Consider the following 21,984-nt stretch of genomic DNA (forward strand, 5'->3'; position numbering starts at 1 on the left):
GAATTGTGTTTCTCTCAGAAAATCTGGGTGCGTCTGGTTTTTTTCTTTTTTGTTCTTAAAATATTGAGTTGAATTGTAGGCCCAGTTTCCTATGCCAGCATATTTTTAGTTTGTAAATAAGTTGTTGAAACAGTCATTATGGCAGCCAGATTTCAAAATAATATTTTTCTCCTGTTTGTTAAAATGAAAATAAATAGCTTACTATATAAAGCATTAGTGAATTTTCCATTTAATAATAATAGAAACATTATTTTGAGTCAGTATAGAAGCCACCAATTTAATGACTAACAGGGATGGTTTTAAAGTTAATTAGATTTGATTGTTAATGATGGTGGTTACTGAATGACTTCTATGGACAAAAATCGCTCCAGCATCACATCAAGCCAGAAAATGGAACTGCCTTGTGGTGTCTTGTATTACAGCCTTGAGCTGTAAATAAAGTGGATAAACATGAACTCTGGTACTCTTTCAGTTGAGTACATGTGTACACAAGATGAATTACAAGCACACCTCTGAGCTACTGACTGCAGGTTTCTTGCCTACCTGAGAAGCCAGCAGCTTCTGTGGGCCACAAGCCCTCTGCCTCCTGCTTACTGGTATGTGGCGACTTGTGGATCAGGCCCTTGTAAGTCCAAGGCACGGGCTGGCTTTGTTACTGGGGCTTCAAGGAGAGTTAGCAAGTAGGCTTCAGCTGCCAAGCCTCACTGTGCAATCGATTTTGCTTACTCTAAATCAGATCCTGTCTCTTTGACTTGAGAGGATTCACGAGTCGTGTGGGCTCACATCTGAACTTAATAACAAGAACAAAATCTTTTGGACAGTTTTCTAAAAGCACACTTTTTTTTTTAAACTTTTTTCGTAGTGGATGCATGTCCAGCTTTGTTGCCAGTTACACAAAGCCCTGCCTAATAAGCTCTCTTTGCTTGGGGATAGTCTATCACTCCCAAAGATTACATTAGCTGTGATGGCAACATAAATGGAAAAATGAATTCATCTTACATTAGTCTCTGAAGTTAACCACATGCTATAGTTTGCATGCTGATGTCCCTCAGAGGACCAAGAGTTAAAGACTTAGACCCCAGAATGAGAGGCAGTGGAACATTTGAGAGACAGGGCCTCTCAAGATGATTATGTCATTGAGAACATGGTCACACAAGGGACCCTGTAGGGCCCTGGCAACCAGGTGGGTAGAGCTTGGTCCACACTACTCTCACCATGATGTTCTGCCCAGAATGCTCTAAGCATTGGAACCAATCTGTTAACTGAACCACCAAAATTATGAGCAAGAATAAACTTTTTCTCTTATTAATTCACAATCTCAGGAAGCTTGTTACAGCCATAGAAATCAGATGAATATATCATGGTGTTTTTGTTTTTGTTTTTGTTTTTGTTTTTTTTCTGGTCCCATTCTCTCCAGTCCCATTCCAGCCCCGCTCCGGTCGTATTTATTTCATATATTTCGGTACACTGTAGCTGTCTTTAGACACAGCAGAAGACAGCATTGGATGCCCATTACTGATGGTTGTGAGCCACCATGTGGTTGCTGGGAATTGAACTCAAGATCTCTGGAAGAGCAGTCAGTGTTCTTGACCACTGAGCCATCTCTCCAACCTGATGAATTTTTTTTTCTAAATACAGAAAGAGCAAATGTTTCTATAGAATGCAGTTACAGTGCTAAGAATAGCCAAAATATTACAACATTTTTGAGGCTATGCAGAAAACCTCAACAAATCTTATGCTCAGATTAAATCAGCTTCCTGGCCTTCCCAAAACTTTCCAAAGGAAGAAACTAGTTACGCCGCCATCTCTTCCTCCTCTTCCTCCTCCTCCTCTTCCTCCTCCTTCCCTCCCTCCTCCTCCTCCCCCTCCTCTCCCTCTTCCTCCTCCTCCATGCAGTGTTTATAATCCGATAGCATGGGGGCTTTCTTTACACCATTTGTAAAGCTGAAGTGTCTGAAAAAAGCAGGATGTTTCTTAGCCTTCTCCTTCGAGTCCTGACTGTGTGGTCTGTGTGGTCTGTGTAAGCTTATGATACTACTATCATTTTTGCCATTGTGAGGTAGGCATGGACTTTGGTCTCCTCGACTGACAGGACTAGGGAAGAACTGTGGAGCATTGGCTAACCTGAAAAGTAAATGCCAAGGAAAAGTGCACGATGCACTTTCAGTCCGCATGCGTGGTGCCGGCACACTGTGGCCTTTGGGCCCCATAGGGCACCCAAGTAACAAGGACAAGATAAATAAAAAGATGGACGCGTGGGGGTGGAACCTCAGACTTCATGCAGGCTGGACAAGCACTCCGCCTATCACTCAGACACCGTCCCGTAGAGTTTTCTTTTAATACGGGAAATAGCCATTCCCCATACTTGATACATAAATCATTATGTGTCTGCTATTCTTGGTTGATTTTTATACTCTAAACATCTGTACAAGTGTGGGCCTCACTGGATAGCAGCATTTATAACAATGTTTTCCATGAAGCATGAAGTTATTCCTTCAGTTATTTTGGCTTGTATCATTTTAGAAACCAGAAATTTGGGGCTTGAGAAAGGGCTCAGTGGGTTAAAGCACCTGCTACCCAGCCTAAGAACCTGCTTTCAGTCCCAGGACCCACATGGTGGGAGGAAAGAGTCAGTTCCCACAAGTTGCCTTCAGACCTTCACATGCACAAACACATACACAATAAGTGATTTAAAAGCAGAAAGAAAATTAGAAATTCAACTTGTACTCATTAGCAGAAAGCAGTGTCTTTATCTCATCCCATAATTTTATTAGAGTTTATATTTGTAGTGATTATTTTTATATGCTGTTTATTGTGTAGATAGTTTGTACCGTTCTTTTGTTTCTAGAGACATGCAGGACAGTGAGGAGATGATGCTTCCCTTGCTGGGCTCTGGCTGTGGTGGTGAGGACAGGCTTGCTCTTAGCCCCTCAGCTTCTCAGCACTGGGGCCTTTCAGGAGGTGCTTTGATGTGGACCACTCTCCTACACACACCAAGAGCCGCCCTTGGTCTTGTTCTCCAAATAGAGGCATTCTAGAAGGAAACATGGACATGTAGGAAGTTTAGAAGCATGTGGCTTTCCTTCCTTGCTGCTGGGAATTTCATGACAACAGGATACTCATTATTTCCCTGACTATAGGTATGTTTTATTTCAAGACTTGAATTTTATCCTCTTTTGTAAGAATTCTCTTAGCAACACATTTACATTTAAACAACATACAAAAATGTGACTTTTGCCAGGCAGTGGTGGTGCATGCCTTAAATCCCAGTACTTAAAAGGCAGAGGCAGATAGATTTCTGAGTTCGAGGACAGCCTGGTCTACAGAGTAAGTTCCAGAACAGACAAGGCTATGCAGAGAAACCCTGTCTCGAAAAACAAAAAACTTAAAGATTTAAAAAAAAAACAAAAAACGTATCTTTTATGTTTTCTGTTTTCATGCATGAAGACCAACAGATCTCTTGGCAAGTTTTGTTTTCTTTTGTTTCTTGACTGGTGCCTAAGGGTCTCCTGACCAAGCAGAGCCTCAGATATGCTAAGCATATGTTCCACCACTGAACTTCAGGAGCAGCCCAGAACTTAAGTGCACTGAGGCTGAGGAAATGGCTGGGAGCTAACAGCGAGGACCTGAGTTCTCAAAGCACATATACAAATGCTGAATATGGTCAGACATGCCGATAACCCTAACTCTAGGAGGCAGAGAGAGTTTGCTGACCAGCCAGCCCAGTCTAGACAGCAAGCCTCTGGTTCAGAGAGACTATCTCAGAATAATGAAGTAGGGAGCAGTAGAGTAAGAAGTCACCAGAACTCCAGCCTGCGTGCACGTGGCATGCACAGGTCACACTTACCTACAGAGCAAAGGGGGGGGGGGGGGGTGGTAGAAACCAAGCAGTGACAAGTCCAGAGTGGTTGGAGAAGATGGATTAGAAGCAAATAAAACTTTACTTAGTAGCTCAGGAACAAAGACGAAATCTCATGGAGCTGGTGGTACAGTTGTCCACATCAGTCAATGTAGAGGATGCTGTGATATGATTCTTGGACTTGAAAGGGAACTAGTATAGTTTGAGGAGGTGGGCATCCTATCCTGGGAAAGGCAGGCTTCATTCAGCCTACGGATTATTGGCAAGTGTGGGTGTGTTCGTAGCTAATGAACTAAAAGCAACTGAGATGTAGTAGTGCAGATGTATGAAGATATCTGATTTGCCAATTTGGATGGTTGTGTCTGCTAGATGCAGTTTTCTGCATTTGTAGGGTTTTTCCACAGATCAAAAAAAATGTGTAAGCAAAAATAGATTTGTGCTATGCTCAGTTCATTCTCTAATGGATGAGCATCTGTAGAAGACATTGCCAAACACACATTGTGGCAAAACTGAGGATACTTTTGGTTTGGAAGTAAAATCCAGACCAGACCAAACCTGATGAACTATGAGAAAGAATGGCAGATGGGTGTGAGCAGAAGGGTTTGCAGGTAAGCAGGAGGCTCACTTTAGCCGAACTGAGAGAGGGACTGGGAACATTGGCTTCTCTACCCATCTTTGATCAGAATCAGGTACCCTCTTGTGTGCGGAAGACAATGCTCAGGGCCCACTTAGCAGGAGGCCTGCTACCTCCCATGCAAGGACGAGGTATATCTGTTGTAGAGTTAGGCTGGGGCTGGTGAGTGTGATCAGAAAGCAGTATATGCACGTATGAAACTGCTAAAGGATAATATTAATATGCTACTTATTTACCTTGACGGGAATGTGTGTGATGGTGTCCCTGTGCTGTCTAGCATGTCTCCCATATATGACTTAGCATTTGCTCTCTGAAATGGACCAGAGTTGGGTCCAAGCTAAAGGAGGCTGGTAGATGTGGTGTGTGTCCCACCCATGAAATAGTAGAGTAGAAACAAGTCTGGTTGACTGGACTTCCGTTTATGAAACACTGAGGAGACAGATGAGGTTTCAGATGGAGAAAAGGAAGCCTGAGCTTCATGGTGTTTGTGGGTGGATTGCACTCACACGTGTGTTTGTTCAGTGACTGGGTGTCAGAATTTTAAAGTAGGTGCTTTGCTACTAGACTATTAGAAAACCATTTGTGACTGTAGAAGTATCTACACATAATTTATTTTTTCTTTTATTCTTTCAGCCACAATGAAAGGAAAGTGACCTGCAAGCATCCAGTGACAGGGCAGCCATCCCAGGACAATTGTATCTTTGTTGTGAATGATCAGTAAGTAACGAGTTTCACCCACCTGCACTCAGAGCAGGTTACAGAGGATGACTGTAACCCACATCTCATACAGTTCAGTTCAACAGCCTGTCTGGACACGCACAGTCGACCCTAACAGTGCCAGCTCTTCACCACTGCAGAGAAACACTCTCGGGTTCTCGCCTAAGGAGTGTAACGTTAGAGCCCGTTTCATGAGAAATCTGGCTCTCAGCTCTCGAGCTCAGGTTGTCAGGCTAAAGAAACAAGCACTCTTCGTCTGCTCACTGACCCGAGCCGGTCCCCACCCTTCAGTCTGGGGCTGTGAAGATTAACCATCTTATGCACAAGCCTGCTTGTTTGTTGCCACCACCCTCTATTTCCTACTGTAACATCATAAAACTGTCCATAGCTTTTAGTTAGTTCTAACACTACAAAAAATTAACCCTGTGTGTGTGTGTGTGTGTGTGTGTGTGAGAGAGAGAGAGAGAGAGAGAGAGAGAGAGAGAGAGAGAGAGACAGACAGACAGACAGACAGACAGACAGACAGATAGAGACAGACAGGAAGAGGGAGAGCGTTTGAACACGTGTACATGCAGGTGAACAAGATTGAGCTCAGGGCCTTATGACTGCATCACATTATCCAATCCTTTGCAATATCTACATAATGCCTACTTAAATATGTTCACTCAGGTTAGGCTAGAAGTAGTAGAGGTAAAGGGGTTGGATTTATTTAAAGTGTGATAGCATTGAAGTATTGCTTTATGGTATGTAGAGTCAAACTATTTCAAAGAAGGCCACCTTTATGCCTTAGGAGGCCTTGCTCTGAAGCAGCTTGCATGCACAGCAGGCTGGAGCATTGGTATTTTTTTCAGGACTGTTACAACCATGACATCTGAAGACAAGAAGGAGCGACCCATAAGTCTGATAAATGAAGCTTCCAATTACAACATGGTTTCAGACTACACAGTGCATCCTATGAGCCCCGTGGGCAGGGTAGGTTATTCTGCTTATTCTTAATGAAGTTACAAGTAGTAACTTATATCTATTGCTAATACTCATTATAGACTGAAAATTGGAATTAGAGAAATATTTTAATATTGCATGGTACTAATTATATTGACCAGTAATTGACATAAATAGTAGCTTCAACTATAAATTAATAAAAATTTAATGAACTATATTTTAGATTTTGATATTAGATATTCAGTAATTCTGTAAAAATTATGAATTTTTATATGAGGGAATGAGTATTCTGTTGAATCAAATAAACTTTTAGATGGAAATTAATATATTGGCCTTGAAATCACATTTCTTGTGAAGAATTATTATACTTGAAATAAGCCAGCAAAACTGGAATTGTGATTTTTCCTGCATGTAACAGAGAAATCTGGAAAGATGAGAACTGTAGAAGCAAAGTCAGGGTTAAAGCCGCAGCCCTTAACGGTTCATCTTCTGTCCTCCTTGTCCCTGTTTAGACATCACGGGCCTCCAAAAAGGTTCATAATTTTGGGAAAAGGTCCAATTCAATTAAAAGGAACCCTAATGCACCTGTGGTGAGGCGTGGCTGGCTGTATAAGCAGGTATGTCTTCTGATCTCAGAGGCCTTGATAAGATAGGGTAAAGTCCTTATGTCTGGGAAGTTGGTGGCTACAGACTATTAGGGGCTAAGCAGTAACTGAGAGGACACCCAACATCCAATCTGCTGTCTGCCTTTTCCTCTCTTCTCCCAGGAAGTCACACCTCTTACCCAGCCTGCTCATTGCTACACCTCATAGAAGTCTCAGTAGAGTCCCCAAAACCATGGTTACCCCATGTTCACTGAATTTAAGAGCACTTAAATCACGTTCAGTAGCCCATGCCTGGGGTAGGGGCAAAGGAAGACAAGTTCAGGGCCACCCTGGGTTCAGCTCCAGACCCAAGGAGATGATGTTTAATTATGTCAGTAACGTAATGGCCTTACAAATTCTTTGTTTTATAGTCAATAATCAGTAATATTTTTTTGTGGACCTAATAACATGCATTCATTAAAATGTGTAGTTATTCAGGTGTGGTGGCACATGCGCCTTTAATCCAGTACTCAGGAGGCAGAGGCAGGTGGAGCTTTGTGAGTTCAGAGCCAGCCTGGTCTACAGAACGAGTTCTAGGACAGCCAGGGCTACACAGAGAGAAACCCTGTCTCAAGAAAAAAACAAAAAGCCAAACCAACCAACCAAACAACAACAAAAATCTCATAGCAAATTTGCTGTGAAGTCTTCCAGAGATGCTGTTTACCTGAGAATTGTGGACAGTTAAAATCATGTATTAGAAGAGAACTGTCCTGTCTAGTTTGTAAAGACTCGGTATTCATCTTACCTGCTATTATACCTCAAGATACTTGAGCAGCTTGATATCGGTGGACCAGTTGAAGCCACGGGGTTCTCACCAACTGCAGAGCTTGTCTCTAGCTGTCACAGGTTGGACTTTGTGGCACTGGTATTACATGTGTGAGCATTTAGTGATGGATGTGTGACCTTAAAAATATTTGTAGCGTCCCTGTCTGTTCCAAAGAAAGAATATAATTAAGACTGAAAGTGTCGTGACAATTCATTTACATGACCCTTTGGTTTTTGGTTTCTCCCTTGGAGTTGCTCTTTATTTTAAAGATAAACATTTTCTGTTTAGGGCTTCTTTTCTGCCCATATTTCATCTCTATCATTTTAAGGTCACTGTTAGATTAACTAGAAAGATATTAAGAAGTATTAATATAGACATCTAAACAAGTCTGGCCTTTGGAGGGCATCCAGTTTTCTCTAGCATTCTTGCCTATTGAATGTGGGAAAGTAATTTTATTATGAGTGTGATCTTGTCTGAAGCTGGTAGTTTCGTGAAGTTGATCTCTTAGTGTTAGCCAGAGGGAGGCAGTCTTCTGCAGGCTGTTACCCTAACTGCAGACGGAAGGAGGACTTTGCTCACTATTTTCTCTCACATACATTATATCATCTTAGGTTTCAGATCATCTCACTGCACACGTGTGCGTCTTGTTGGTGATTAACACAGAGTGTGGTTAGCAGACTGTGTCTGCAGCATTGCATGCTTCCCTCACGCTCTTCCTTACAAGCTCATGTGCTCAGAAGGCAGAATGTAAGCTGCTTCATCCTATCCTGTTTTCATGGGAGTCTTCCATAGAACAGTCTACTTGGGCCACCATAATTAACATGAGTCCCTAGGATTTGTATTTTAAACTTTGTTTAGTCAGCATATACCAATTTTATTTATTCATAAAGAACCATGTGACATTTTCACATGTTTAAGCATTGTAATTGAGTCAGGAACTGCATGTCTACATCTTCATAAGTCCCTCATGTCTCTGTGGTAGGAGCAGTCAGCCTTTCTCACCCTTTGAAGCTCTATGCTCTGGTCCCTGGCTGTGCAAGAAAGGCAGAGCTCACATAGCCTTAGTTAGGCTATGCTACGTGCATGTCATAAGTGCATCTCAAACGTGTCTTCAATCTGTCCCTCCTACAGGACAGCACTGGAATGAAGCTGTGGAAGAAGCGCTGGTTCGTGCTCTCCGACCTTTGCCTTTTTTATTACAGAGGTGAGTCCATAAACTGCCTGAGTACCATGCTTCATAACTGCTGAGCACTGGCTGTGTCCTACGGGAAGACATCATCGGGGCTTTTACTGTTTACAGTGAACAAATAGCATCAAAAATACCTCTAGAGTACAGCAGAAGACAAGAGAGGGCTCCAGGCAGACTAGAGACAAGGTCTTACAGTGTGACCCTGGCCTGGAACTCACAGTGTAGATCAGGCTTGTCTTGAATCCACAGAGACCTGCCTACTTTTACCTTTCAAGTACTGGCATTAAAGGTGTGGACTAACACACCTGGATGAAGACTAGTCTGATGCTGGCCTACTTCTGTATTCTGATGAAGAGCTTAGGAGTCATCACTCGGTTGTGCTGCCTTTGAATACAGTGCCTGACAGAGTCCTTGGCTGGCTACATCTTTTTAGAGATGACATATCACTCTGTTCTGAGCTCACCTGGTACTAGAGAACCTGACTCAGCCCTATAGTGTCTGGGGTTGTAGACATGATCATCACTGCCAGCTAAGGACTTTATATGTTAGTTTTGTCAGAGCTAGCTGTGAGTTCATAAATTACCCATACATGTGACTTTATACTAGTAAGTATAATAGATTGCCCATAGATGTGACTTTATACAAGTGAGTGTAATGTCAGGAGCTGTTATAGTGGATTGGAAAATGAAAAACACAAATTACAAATATAAATGTATGTGTGTATGTTTGTGTGACATACAGTCATATATTGGAGTTACTCATTTCTGGTTTTTGGTGGGGGTTTTTTGTTTGTTTTTTGTTTTATTTTGTTGGTTATTGTTGTTTGTTGTTGTTGCTGCTGCTGCTGCTGCTGCTGCTGCTGTTGTTTTGAGGCAGTCTGTCTTAGTGCAGGCTGGCCTTGAATTTGTACTTCCTTCCTCGCCTGAGTACTGAAAATCAATGATCGTTGTGTCCTAAAAACATGGAAAAGATTATGTGAAAGATACATACCAGGCTCTTACTCTCTCTCTCTCTTTGCTCTCCGCTCTCCCATACTCTCTCACCTCTCTGCCCCTGGGGCTCTTCCCCCCCTCCACGTGGTCATGGCCGGCCTCCACTCTCTCTATTCTCTCTCTCTCTCTCTCTCTCTCTCTCTCTCTCTCTCTCTCTCTCTCTCTCTCTCTCTCTCTCTCTCTCTCCCTCCCTCCCTCCCTCCCTCTCTCTCTCTCTACCACTAACTCCCATCCACTATTCTGAATAAACTCTATTCTATACCATGTCTGTGTGTGTGTGGTCCCTCAGGGGCAGAGTTGCCCAGGCAAGGGCCCGCCTGGACACCTTCCCCCACGCCGCCTAGCCACACTCACCTAACCCCCTATACTCCCCCCTTTAAGCCCCTTCATCATCCTGATGCCGAAAGTCCTTCACTCACAGTGGAATAGTTTGAAACCACACGTTTGATAAGTAGGCTGGGGCTCCGGATTGTGTGTGTGGTTCTTGGGCATGCGCTCGTGGTCATTTATTTAGTTTTCAGTATTGGTGCTTGACTGTAGAAGCTGATGCCCTCTGTTCCTGATGAACTCCGTTTCCTTCCTGGTTTTCCTTTATGTCCCTCACTTTTTCTCTGATTCACTGACTATTCTCCCTGAGTCCTAGAATGAGTTTATCCACTTACTTGTATCATCTTTGAAGTCGTTGATGAATTTTACTAACTTTGAAATCATCCAGCATTTACCTGTGTCACCGTCCTGGTTTTGGGTGTGCCACTGTGATCTCTTGGAAGAGTCTTGATCTTCTAACTTGCTCCTGCATCTGAGTTGAGAAGTGCAGATCCTGGAGTTTGGTGATTTCTTTTGGTTTTGCTTGGGAATCTGCTTATTCCACAGCCTTCTCTTGAGGCTTAAGTCAGCAGGACACTCAGGAGCTAACACACTCCATCCTGCTGGTGAGGCTTCTGCTCCATGCCCCCAGCTGGCGCTCGGGCACTTTTCCTCTCTCCTGTGAGTTGTCAGAGCTTTCCCCCCCCCTCTCTCTCTCTCTCTCTCTCTCTCTCTCTCTCTCTCTCTCTCTGCTAGTCTAGTCTGTCTTAGATGACTTTTCTTTCTTTTTTTTGTTTTAATATTTATTTATTACAGATGGCTGTGAGCCACCATGTGGTTGCTGGGATTTGAACTCAGGATCTTAACCTCTGAGCCATCTCTCCAGCCCATAGATGACTTTCTTAATGGGATCAAATGCAGGCAGCTTTTAGTCCTGCATTCTGCCCAAAAGTCCCCTCTGTGTGCAAATTTTAAATTTACCTTTGGATTATACAAAATATGTGTGGCAAGGTTCTGTGGTCACCTACCAAAGTGCTAAAATATGTATTAACCTTCTAAATACATTTACTTGAATTATTTTCACCAGTTCACTACCCAGGAAACTGTGGTTGAGGAATACTGCTAAATCAGAATTTAGAAAACCTATAAAATCTCACTTTGTCTCTAGACATCGGCCAGCATCAGTGGTGGTGCTGTCTTCTTAGTTGATGCCCGGCTTACTGTGTGAATTTCGTCATTGAGTTTCTTGCTCTTGGGGAATAGTTGTCTCTATTTCTCCTTTTCCAGTACATTTATTGACAGTTTGTGGAGTATAAAATGAAACAAGAAAATGTTTACTATTCCTAGTTTATTTCTAAAATAAAAATTTTGTAATAATTTATAACAAAAAAAATTCCAATTCTTTGTAATGGTTTTGCTTCTAAAAGGTGCTTGTTTTACTTATTTTTTCTTTTTTTGGTTTTTTGGATTTGCTTTTTTCAAGACAGGGTTTCTCTGTGTAGTCCTGGCTGTCCTGGAACTCACTCTGTAGACCAGGCTGGCCTCGAACTCAGAAATCCGTCTGCCTCTGCCTCCCAGAGTGCTGGAATTACAGGCGTGCACCACCACCACCCGGCTGCTTGCTTTACTTATTAATGACCTGTGTGTGTGATGTGGAGATAGGCAGGCTGATGTCATAGCAGATGTGCTGAGTGCAGTGTCACAGCAACTGTGTGACACTGATGGGATTTTCTCTCTCCTTCCACCTCGCGGGTCCCGGAGCTTGAACCCCACTCATGCAGCAGTGTTTCAACCCACGAAGATGTTTAAGACGCACCGTAAAGCCAGGCATTGGTGGCTTTAACCCCAGAGCTCAGGAACCAGACACAGGCAGAATTCTGTGAGCTTGAGGCAGCCCAATCTTTAGAGTGAGTTCCAGGACAGCTAAGGCTACAAAATGATGGCTGTATTTTTAGGTCATCTTCCTCAGTGTAGTTGTATGCTTGCTTTGGAGCTGTTCCTCAAGCCCTCAGTGTCACTGTGATCACAGCATCTAGAAAGGACAAGCGTAAAACTCCACAGCTCCAAAGCTTTGCAGTTCTCATGTTGTAGTTGGATACTTGTTCAAGTGAACATACCTACTTAGCACATCCTTGGGGACATGCCCCCACCTCTCTAAATCTCCTCAGAAATCGCCAGTCCAGGAGGACAGGGGGCAGTGTGGAGAGCTAGAGCATGGGCTGTGTTGGAACATGGGGCACATGGCAAAGATTCCCAAAGAAGAAAGAGGCTGATCAACACTAACTTCTCTTTTAGATGAGAAGGAGGAGGGTATTTTGGGAAGCATCCTGTTGCCTAGTTTTCAGATAGCCATGCTTACTGCGGAGGACCACATCAATCGCAAATATGCTTTTAAGGTAAGCAAATGCACATGCAGTACTTGAAGCTTTAAAAACAGATATTGACCCATAAACTATTGTAAAGAAGAACTTCTAGTAGCCGTGTATACATCTAAAGTGTATTGGTAGTGCTAGAGAGATAATTCAGAAGCACTAACTGCTCTTCTAGAGAACCTAGGTTAAATTTCTAGTGCCAGGTATAGCTTAGAATCCAGTACCCTCTTCTGTCACAGACATACATGCAAGCGAAACACTCATGCACATAAAATAAAATTTAAAAATAAAACAAATGGGTTAGTGATGTTACTGCAGTACCAGAGAATACTGTGCTTTAGGAAGCACGTGCTAACATGTTCTCCTTAGGAAGCACGGCACAGTGAGCTTCATGGGTGGCTGGGGCTAGACTTCTTAGTGATCTCTGCTCTCAGTTGTTATTTGAATTGTATCAGATGAGGTATATGGGAACAGTGTTGGCGGAGACGGCTCTTCATTATGACATAGTCACAGACATTTTTGGATAGCCTCAAAGAGATTCTCGAGTACATAATGCTCAGATCCCACCTAGTGTGTAACTTTTGCTAAGAAATATGTTGCATTATTATTAACCTTGAAATTAAAAGAGAAGTCAGTTAAAGAAAAATTTTTAAAATTCTGCAGTGTTAAAATAACAATAAAAGTGAGCAATGCACTTGGTATAGTTTTCTGTGATATTAGCTGGATTTGTCCTGTCTTTTACCTGTAACAATAGTAATTCACTATTTCCACTTTTCTTTTGTGGCATTTCCCCTAAATTCTGAGCTGCTGTGTGACTACACTTCCTGCTGTTGAGTCTACTCTTGTCGGTGTGCATGGTAAGTAGGACTCTGACCTGTCTGCTCACAGCTGGGGGTGGCCATGTGAGTGGCTTTGTTGAGTTGTCTCAGGGCCGGCACAGGATCGTGCCACCGGCCCACTTCCTTCCACTGCTCCCAGATATGGGCGGTGCTCTTCATCCATTTCTCCAAGAGTCCAGAGACTACTAATCAGGTCAACAGCAGAAGACGTAAACATTGTCTAGGCTGTTTCCACAGCTATGTCTGACATCACTGTGGAGATTTGTTAGCTGTGACAGTGCAGAGATTGATTTCTGCACTGAGGACTGTGTGTGCATTCTGAAGACGTTAAGCTAGTCTGACCGTGGATATGAAGCAGATACCAGGCTCTTGGCCTGGCAGGTGTGATGCTAGATGGAGAGCTCCCTGCAGCGCTTGCCAAGCCACACTTCACAGGCTCTCCTCGCCTTCTTAGGCTGCCCCAGCCTTTGCTCATCCCCCAAGTCTCTGGGCATCCAATGGGAAACCGTCATAGGATTTTTAAATGGAAATGGAGACTGCTCATTCCTGGCATCAGTTCCCTCCGACCACAGCCTATTTTTGTTATCTGCCATGTAGGTTCAGGACTCCCCCACAGTAGCAGGCTCGCCAGTGCCTTTAGTTTATTTTCCTTCTGATTTTCTGATAAAAAGAACACCGCACTGGTCCTTTCCATCGCACTGGTCCTTTCCATCGTCGAAAACTGTAGGTGTTTGCATGTTAACTTGGGAACCTAAAAAGAAAACCTAGAAAGAAATGTTGTTGGACTCATTGCTTCTTAAGTATCCGTACAGCATCCATGAAAGGCATAAACAGCATCTGCTTTTAAAACTAAAGACATTGCCGCTGGGGAAAGGGGAGTGGGAATGCTTGCCGTGGCTTTTCAGTTTTGTTGTTATATTACTCTACAGCACACCCTACTTTTGTTTTGCTTTTTCAAACCGGGTCTCCACTCCGGATCACATTGTACTAGAATTTACCATGTAGTCCAGGCTGGACTCAAACTAATGCCTCAGCCACCCAAGTACTGTGCCTGGTTAGACATATTATCCTTGAGTGAGAATGATTGGTCGCACCAAATCATGGTGAGAGTTGAGTGGGTGGGTGGGGGAGGACCCCAGAGCAGAGGTATTCCGAGCGTATGGTTTGTACCTTTGAGGTATACACAATTGAAGAACCATCAAGAGGGTACTTAATGTGCCCTGCTGAGGTCAGTGTGTATAGTCTTTCTAAGTCATGCCTCTATGTTACAGAAAGGACAAAGGGACTTCCTTTGAGACTTCATAGTGATGATCATCAGACGAGGATGGACTTTTCCCTTTCTCTTGCAGGATTGCAGACATGGAGAGTGACTGTTGTTTTCACCCAGGCAGCCCACCCAAACATGCGGACCTATTACTTCTGCACCGACACAGGGAAGGAGATGGAGCTGTGGATGAAGGCCATGCTTGATGCTGCTTTGGTGCAGACCGAGCCTGTGAAAAGGTACAGCCCTGGGGAGCAGCAGGGCCTCCCACCAGGCCTCACTCCTGCCTTCAATGCCTTCCATCACGCATGTTCTCTCAGCCGGCCTGGCCCGGCCCGACCTGGGGTGCAGTGTCAGTGATGATCCCACTTACACTTCTGTCCTCTCATTCTCACTGTCACTGCTCTGGGCTGACTCTAGCATCCTCATATTCAAACTGAATTTCTTTCTTCTTACAGAATTACCTTTAACTTCCGGTGAGTACATCTTTTTATTACCTTAAAGCTGTATACATTTATGTGCTTCATGGAAGAGCTTGGTTGGTTGGTTTGTTTGTTTGGTTGGTTGGTTTGGTTGGTTGGTTTGTTTGGTTGGTTGGTTTTTTGGTTTTTTGGATTTGGTTTCTTCTTCGATGTATAGCCCTGGCTGTCCTGGAACTCACTCTGTAGACCAGGCTGGCCTCAAACTCAGAAATCCGCCTGCCTCTGCCTCCCAGAGTGCTGGATTATAGGCGTGTGCCACCACTGCCTGGTGTTTGTTTGTTTTTTTAAAGATCCCAAATCATAGAATTTAATTTCATACAGTTAATTTCATTGTGTTTTTATATTGTATTGGTATTTGGGAAGTAAATAAATAAACAATAAGAAATTCTGATGAGTTTTATTTTGTTAATATTTTCTGGTTAATTCCAATTATTTTATTAATAATTCCAGAAAATTTAATTTAAATAATTTCTAAATTAGCTACTTTAATTAAAACTGATCCTAGAGTTGTTTATTTTCTTCCCTGCTTGAAGATAACAGGTCATGTTACTATTCCTCATTATAATGAAGATTAGTCTACTAGACATTCTGGCATACCATTTTGCGTGTGTGTGTGTGTGTGTGTGTGTGTGTGTGCGCTACAATGTCTGTGTGGAGGTGAGAGGACAACTTTCAGGAGTCAAGCTACTCTCCTTTCTCTACATGGGTGCCAGTTATCACACTCAACATCTTTTTTTTTTCTTTTAATCCTTAAATTTTATTTGATTTATTTGGTTATATTTCGGTGCAACAGTGAATATTTTATTTGAAGCAACTAAAGGCATAATTTGTAGTGTACTTTTTTAAAAAAAATTTAATTTAGCCGGGCGGTGGTGGTGCACGCCTGTAATCCCAGCACTCTGGGAGGCAGAGGCAGAGGCAGGCGGATCTCTGAGTTCGAGGCCAGCATGGTCTACAGAGCGAGTTCCAGGACAGCCAGGGCTATACAGAGAAACCCTGTCTCGAAAAAACCAAAAAAAAAAAAAAAAAAAAATTAATTTATTTACATTTCAAGTGTTATCCCCTTACCCATCCCCCCTCCCAGAAGCCCCCATCCCATCCTCCCTCCCTCTGCTTTTATGAGGGTGCTCCTCCACCCACCCACCCACTCTTGCCTCCCCGCCCTCAATTCCCCTATATGGGGGCATCTATAAAACCATCATAGGACCAAGGACCTCTCCTCCCATTGATGCCTGGCAAGGCCATCCTCTGCTACATATGCAGCTGGAGCCATGTGTACGCACTCCTTGGTTGGTGGATTAGTCCCTGGGAGCTCTGGGGATGAGGGGGGTTCTGGTTAGTTGATATTGTTGTTCTTCCTATGGGGTTGCAAACCCCTTTAAGTCCTTCAGTCCTTTCTCTAACTCCTCCATTTGGGACCCCATGCTCAGTGCAATGGTTGTCTGTGCGCAACCAACTCTGTATTTGTCAGGTACTGGCAGAGCCTCTCAGGAGGCAGCTCTATCAGGCTCCTGTCAGCAAGCCTTTCTTAGCATCTACAATATTGTCCGGGTATAGCGACTGTATATGGGATGGATCCCCAGGTGGGACAGTCTCTGGATGCCTTTCCTTCAGTCTCTGCTCTGCACTTTGTCTCCATATTTGCACCCATGAGTATTCTGTTCCCCCTTTCTAAGAAGGACCTAATCACCCACACTTTGGTCTTCCTTTTTCTTGAGCTTCATGTGATCTGTGAATTGTATCTTGGGTATTCCGAGCTTCTGAGCTAATATCCACTTATCAGTGAGTGCATACCGTGTGTGTGTTCTTTTGTGATTGGGTTACCTCACTCAGAATGATATTTTCTAGGTCTATCAATTTGCCTAAGAATTTCATGAATTCATCATTTTTAATAGCTACACACTCAACATCTTTATCCACTGAGCTGTCTCTGACCCAAGGTACACATTTACAGTCCAAGCACAGAGAGTCTCAAGCTCAGAGCCAACCTGGGCTACGTCACAAACCCTGTCTCCAAAGGAAACAGACCTAATCAGAGAAAATAACATTTCTCAAACTACAACAGTAGAGGTTGAGTGAATATACTCTTGAGTCAGGGCAGAGGCTTCTCTGTGTAGTCTTTGCTGTTCTGGAACTCAGTATGTACACCAGACTGGCCTTGAACACCTGCCTCTGCCTCCCAAGTACCTAGGGAATATACTTCTTTAAAAATCCTATAATTTGAAGGTTTAAAATGTAATTAAATGTAATTAAATGTAATTAAATTTAAATTAAATGATAATTAAGTTTACATTTTATATAACAGCTAACTTGCACATCTGAAGGTTTTCCCCATCTTGTGTGTGTGTGTGTGTGTGTGTGTGTGTGTGTCCCACTTAAAGATCAAGCCCCATGGCACTGAGCTTATTACTTCAGTGTACGTTTTAATGGTCTTTGACATATTGTCCAAAAGACTGAACTGAGCCTTTAGAAGATACTTGTACTTGCCCCTCCCATCCCCATCCCTTCCCCAAGTCAGAGTCTCTCTGTACAGCCCTGACTGCCCTGGAACTCACTCGATAGACCAGGCTAGCCTTGAACAGAGATCCGCCTGCCTCTGCCTCTGCCTCCTGAGTACTGGGATTAAATTAGGCATGTGCCATCAATACCAGCTCTATTTATACTGTTGCTTTTAAAACCCAGATTCTCATCCAGGTCCTGAAGCATGGAAATAAAACAGGATCTAAATTTTTTTTTTTTTTTTTTTTTGGGTGGTGGCTGTGCTGGAGAGCATATCCAGGGCAGGTGCCAAGCACCAAGCCATAGCCCTAGTCCTTTGGGACACCTGATCCCAGCACTTGTATGGAGAGCACTGAATAGTTAAGTGTTGAAGGCCAGGATGAGTGGATGTTCAAAGTGGGTAAAAGTATTTGTCTCAAAAGACGGATGGCCTGAATTGAGTCTTCAGAACCCATGGGAAGAAGTGACTGTAGTATTGTCCTCTGACTTCCACACACACACACAGTGACGTGTGTTCCCACACATATATCATGCGAATGCACAGACTGATAATAAATAAGACAGTCCTGTGTGATAACACACACTTTTAATCTCAGCATTTGGGAGATAAGGGAGGCAGATCTTCAAGTTTTAGGACAGCTAAGACTAGGCAGAGAAACCCTGTCTCAAAAAAAAAAAAAAAAAATCCAAAGTTGTAGTAGTTGTAGCAGTAGTAGTAATGATAGGTAATAACTAGGATGAGAGAGACACTTGGACTCACATGTATCATGTACACCCTCATACAGTACTGAGTGGAGAGAAAAACAGATAATGGATTATAATCTGGCTTCTCTTTCACCTATACTTAAAACAAAATAATTGAAATGTAAGTAAATTTATCTTTAAGTAAAGCTTCTAGGAATTTTTGTTTTAACAGAGTATCTTATTTTCAAGTAGTTTCTATATTGTTATATTATTCTCATTTTTAACTTATTGCCATATGTTGTTGTTGTTGTTGTTGTTGTTGTTGTTGTTGTTGTTGTTGTTGAATTTACAATTCTGAATGCCCCTGAGGTGTAATTTTACCACCTGAGACATGCAAGCCTGGAAATCATGAGTTGAGGACAGGCCCAGGCTGAAATCTCTGACCACAAAGTAATATAAACTAATTAAAGCCACACATAATAATGAGGAGTTTGAATTGGCTCTGTGATTAAGAGCACTGCCTGCTTTCCAGAAAGCTTGGATTCAGTTCCCAGCACTCACAGCTGTCTGCGACTCCAGTCTCAGGGGATCTGACACCCTCTCCTGCCTCGGAAGGCACTGTATACATGCAGGCAAAAATAGCCGCATACATTAAAAAAGATACAGTAGTCACATGCATCAACTCATAATATGAGCTAAGAAGAGTGAGTTACAAGTTTGTGCCCACACAGCAATGTGGAGCTGTAGTGTCTCCTCCTAGCCAGCAGTCACTGAGTCAGTCTGGAGTTGGAGTCACTGTTGAGGAGAGTTGACTTGCTGTCTTCTGCTCTCGCTCTTCGCATTTTTGTCCTATCGCATTGTGTTTAGGCATTCAATATTGAAAGTATCTTATTTTTATATTTTATTTTATAAATGCAGTGAGATGTTTCATTGGTTTGATAAAGTAGTGGGACCCCTTTGCTTTGTCGTCCAAATACTTCAGACAGTTACCAGGGCATATCACCTGGGAGATGAGACAACCATGTTTGGGGAAGGTGGACTTTTAGTGATGGATACCAAACTTACGTCCTTAGATGTTAGCTAAGTACTCAACCACTAAGCTACATCCTTGGCCTAACACATCCACAACCGAGTCATGTAAAGCTTGGGTCTAGAAACCCCCAGGGTAGCTAGGAAATGAAGAAGAGACAGACATACACACAGAAAAAGCTGGGGTCCAGTCCACTCATGGAGTTGCACTAATTTCTGAAGCAACCTAGAACCTTAGCGTGTTTGTTATGTGCAGCACAGAGGGGAAGAGTTGATCTCAATAAGAGGTCACAGGCTGTAGACATCTGCAAGGAAGGAGGTGCACTTGCTAGTTTTTGTACATACTGGGCAGTCACTCATAAACACTACTACTTGCGGACACTATCAAGAGTCTCACTTGACCAGAGGAAGGAAGGCCTGTCAGTGACATGGCCAGCTCGTGTTAGACAGTCCACATTCACTCAAGCCTTCACCCCCTCCCACCACAGCCCGGTTTTTAAAGCTCAGCTCTTCTGAATTCATAGGATTTCACCCAGAAACTGCAATGTTTTAGTGCCCTGGTACAGATAGTTGTTAACATTCTTAAAATCTGGTTCTAATAAACTCTCTCTGAATGATATCTATCTCTACACATAGTTTTTCATCTTGTATGGCCTTGTTGTGTTTTCTGACCTTTAAAGAGATTGTGGATGTTTACCTGCATGTGTGTCTGTGCACTATGCATGTCCCTGGTGTTCGTGGATGCCAGAGAAGGCATCCAATCCTCCTGGAACTAGAATTACACAGTTCCAAGATTCCATGTGGGAGCTGGGTATTGAACCTGGGTCATCTATAAGATCTCTTTGTGTGTGTGTGTGTGTGTGTGTGTGTGTGTGTGTGTGTGTGTGTGCACGTGCTAGGCTTCCAGCCCATGATCATGCTAGACATGTACCCATCTCTGTGACTAAACTATACCTCCAATCCGATGTTTCTTTGTTTGTTTGTTTGTTTTGTTTTGTTTTGTTTTGTTTTGTTTTTTCAAGACATGGTTTCTCTGTGTAGCCCTGACTGTCCTGGAACTCATGGTCTGTCTACTCATGTAGACCAGGCTGGCCTTGAACTCAGAAATCTGCCTGCCTCTGCCTCCCAAGTGCTAGGATTAAAGTCATGTACCACCACTGCCCAGCTAATCCAATGTTTCTATTGTCACTTGACATACAGTAATTTCATATATTCCTATACATAAAGTAATTATACATGGGACATTTCATGTGTATACAGTGTGCAGTGATCTGATTGCAGTAATTAGCAGAGCTATCATCTCAGACTTCTGATCATTTCTTTTTGCAGGGAGTATTAAAAATCTATACTAGTTATTTGAAAAACCATTCTCAACCATTGTTGCCTTACAGTGCTGTTAAGATGAAGAAGTCTCTTCTATTCAGCTATACTATCTGTCCTCTCTCTGCACGCTCCTCCCCCATCTCCCCCCTGCTTTTGGTAACCACATCTCTGTTCTGCTTTCTGGAGGTCAGTATTCTAGATTCTACATGTAATTGAGAGGATATATTTCTGGATTAGACTTATTTCACTAGCATAATGATCTCTGGGATATTCATATGACTGTCGTCTGTGTGTGTGTGTGTGTGTGTGTGTGTGTGTGTGTGTGTGTTGTTATAGATTCTTTATCCATTGTATACATCATATATCTTGGCTTTTATTGTCTGCTATGTTACAATAAGCATATAGGTGTAGGAATCTCAACATACTAATTGCATAGATTCCCAGTGGTAGGGTTGATAGATCATAATTCAGTTTTTCTTCTTTTTTTGTTTTAGCATATGTTTTGTTTGTTGGTTGTTTGTTTTGTTTTGGTTTGGTTTTTAGTCAGAATCTCATGTAGCCCAGACTGGCCTCAAACTTAGTGTAGACTAAAGCTAAAGGATGGCCTTGAACTCCTGACCCTACTTGCCTCACTAGGGTTACAGGTATGTGTGTGTCCACACCAGTCTTCCGGCAGTAGTTCTGTTTCCTGATTTTGAAGAGCCTACCATTTTCCTTAGTGGTCACGCTAGTTGCCAGAGTCTTTGCTATCATTACCTAAACATCACTAAGTCAGATGCGTTTCTTGTGGTTTATGTTCTCATGGTTTTCCGAGTCTGTTTTGTCCCATTTAAAAAAGAGTCATTATGTACTTATGTTTCTTCAGAGATAAATATTTGTAGAAAGCATTTCAATTCTAGTCTAACACAGTCGCTGTAGTTTACTGGACTTAGCTGACATTTTTAAGGATACTCAGCATTCAGTGTTAAGCAACCCCTGTGAACTTTTGGTGTTAGTTTTGGTGGTTTCCACTTTGAAGGCTGTCATTGTGAACCACCCCACCCTACCCTACGCCACCCCGGTCTGCAGTTGTGTCTGATCTAGCTCTGTGACTTATGTCTCTGCTGTCTAGAGCCCCATTCCAGAGTACCTATAGAATCTACATTTCTTCAGTTAGCTTTGAGTGTGGCTACATACATGTGATATGTATGTTCTCTACATGTCACAGAACTTAACAGTTCTTGGGATCTCAGTAGTACCCCAGTGTGCTGAAATGCAGGAGACAGACCACATCTGTGAGTTCATGATGAAGGGGTGATCTTGACAAGTTCATGTAGGTTCAGAGACTCACCTTGATGTTATAAAAGCCTAGATATGAAGTACTGCTCATCAGAAAGAGCTCTAGCAACTGAGTAGTAAACTCAGGCAGCCCAGAAACACAGCTGACCGACAGTAAAGGCAGTA

At 42.8% G+C, this 21,984-nt stretch overlaps 1 protein-coding gene across 21 annotated transcripts in view; it reads left to right on the plus strand.

Moving 5' to 3' along the window:
• Plekha5 (pleckstrin homology domain containing A5) overlaps positions 1-21,984 on the plus strand; it is a 177,207-nt gene that overhangs the window by 98,609 nt on the left and 56,614 nt on the right. For 12 of the 21 annotated variants that reach the window (XM_052175174.1, XM_052175193.1, XM_052175181.1 and 9 more), the window contains 7 exons: positions 5,127-5,210; positions 6,062-6,182; positions 6,665-6,769; positions 8,694-8,766; positions 12,345-12,445; positions 14,648-14,763; positions 14,983-15,000. In XM_052175174.1, coding sequence (XP_052031134.1) covers positions 5,127-5,210; positions 6,062-6,182; positions 6,665-6,769; positions 8,694-8,766; positions 12,345-12,445; positions 14,648-14,763; positions 14,983-15,000 — 618 coding nt within the window. Of the gene's footprint in view, positions 1-5,126; positions 5,211-6,061; positions 6,183-6,664; positions 6,770-8,693; positions 8,767-12,344; positions 12,446-12,472; positions 13,279-14,609; positions 14,764-14,982; positions 15,001-21,984 lie in introns of those variants that run through there. The other 9 variants (XM_052175176.1, XM_052175177.1, XM_052175180.1 and 6 more) reach the window with 5 other exon arrangements.

Source organism: Apodemus sylvaticus, chromosome 2, assembly GCF_947179515.1.
Source record: "Apodemus sylvaticus chromosome 2, mApoSyl1.1, whole genome shotgun sequence".
Taxonomy (NCBI): domain Eukaryota; kingdom Metazoa; phylum Chordata; class Mammalia; order Rodentia; family Muridae; genus Apodemus; species Apodemus sylvaticus.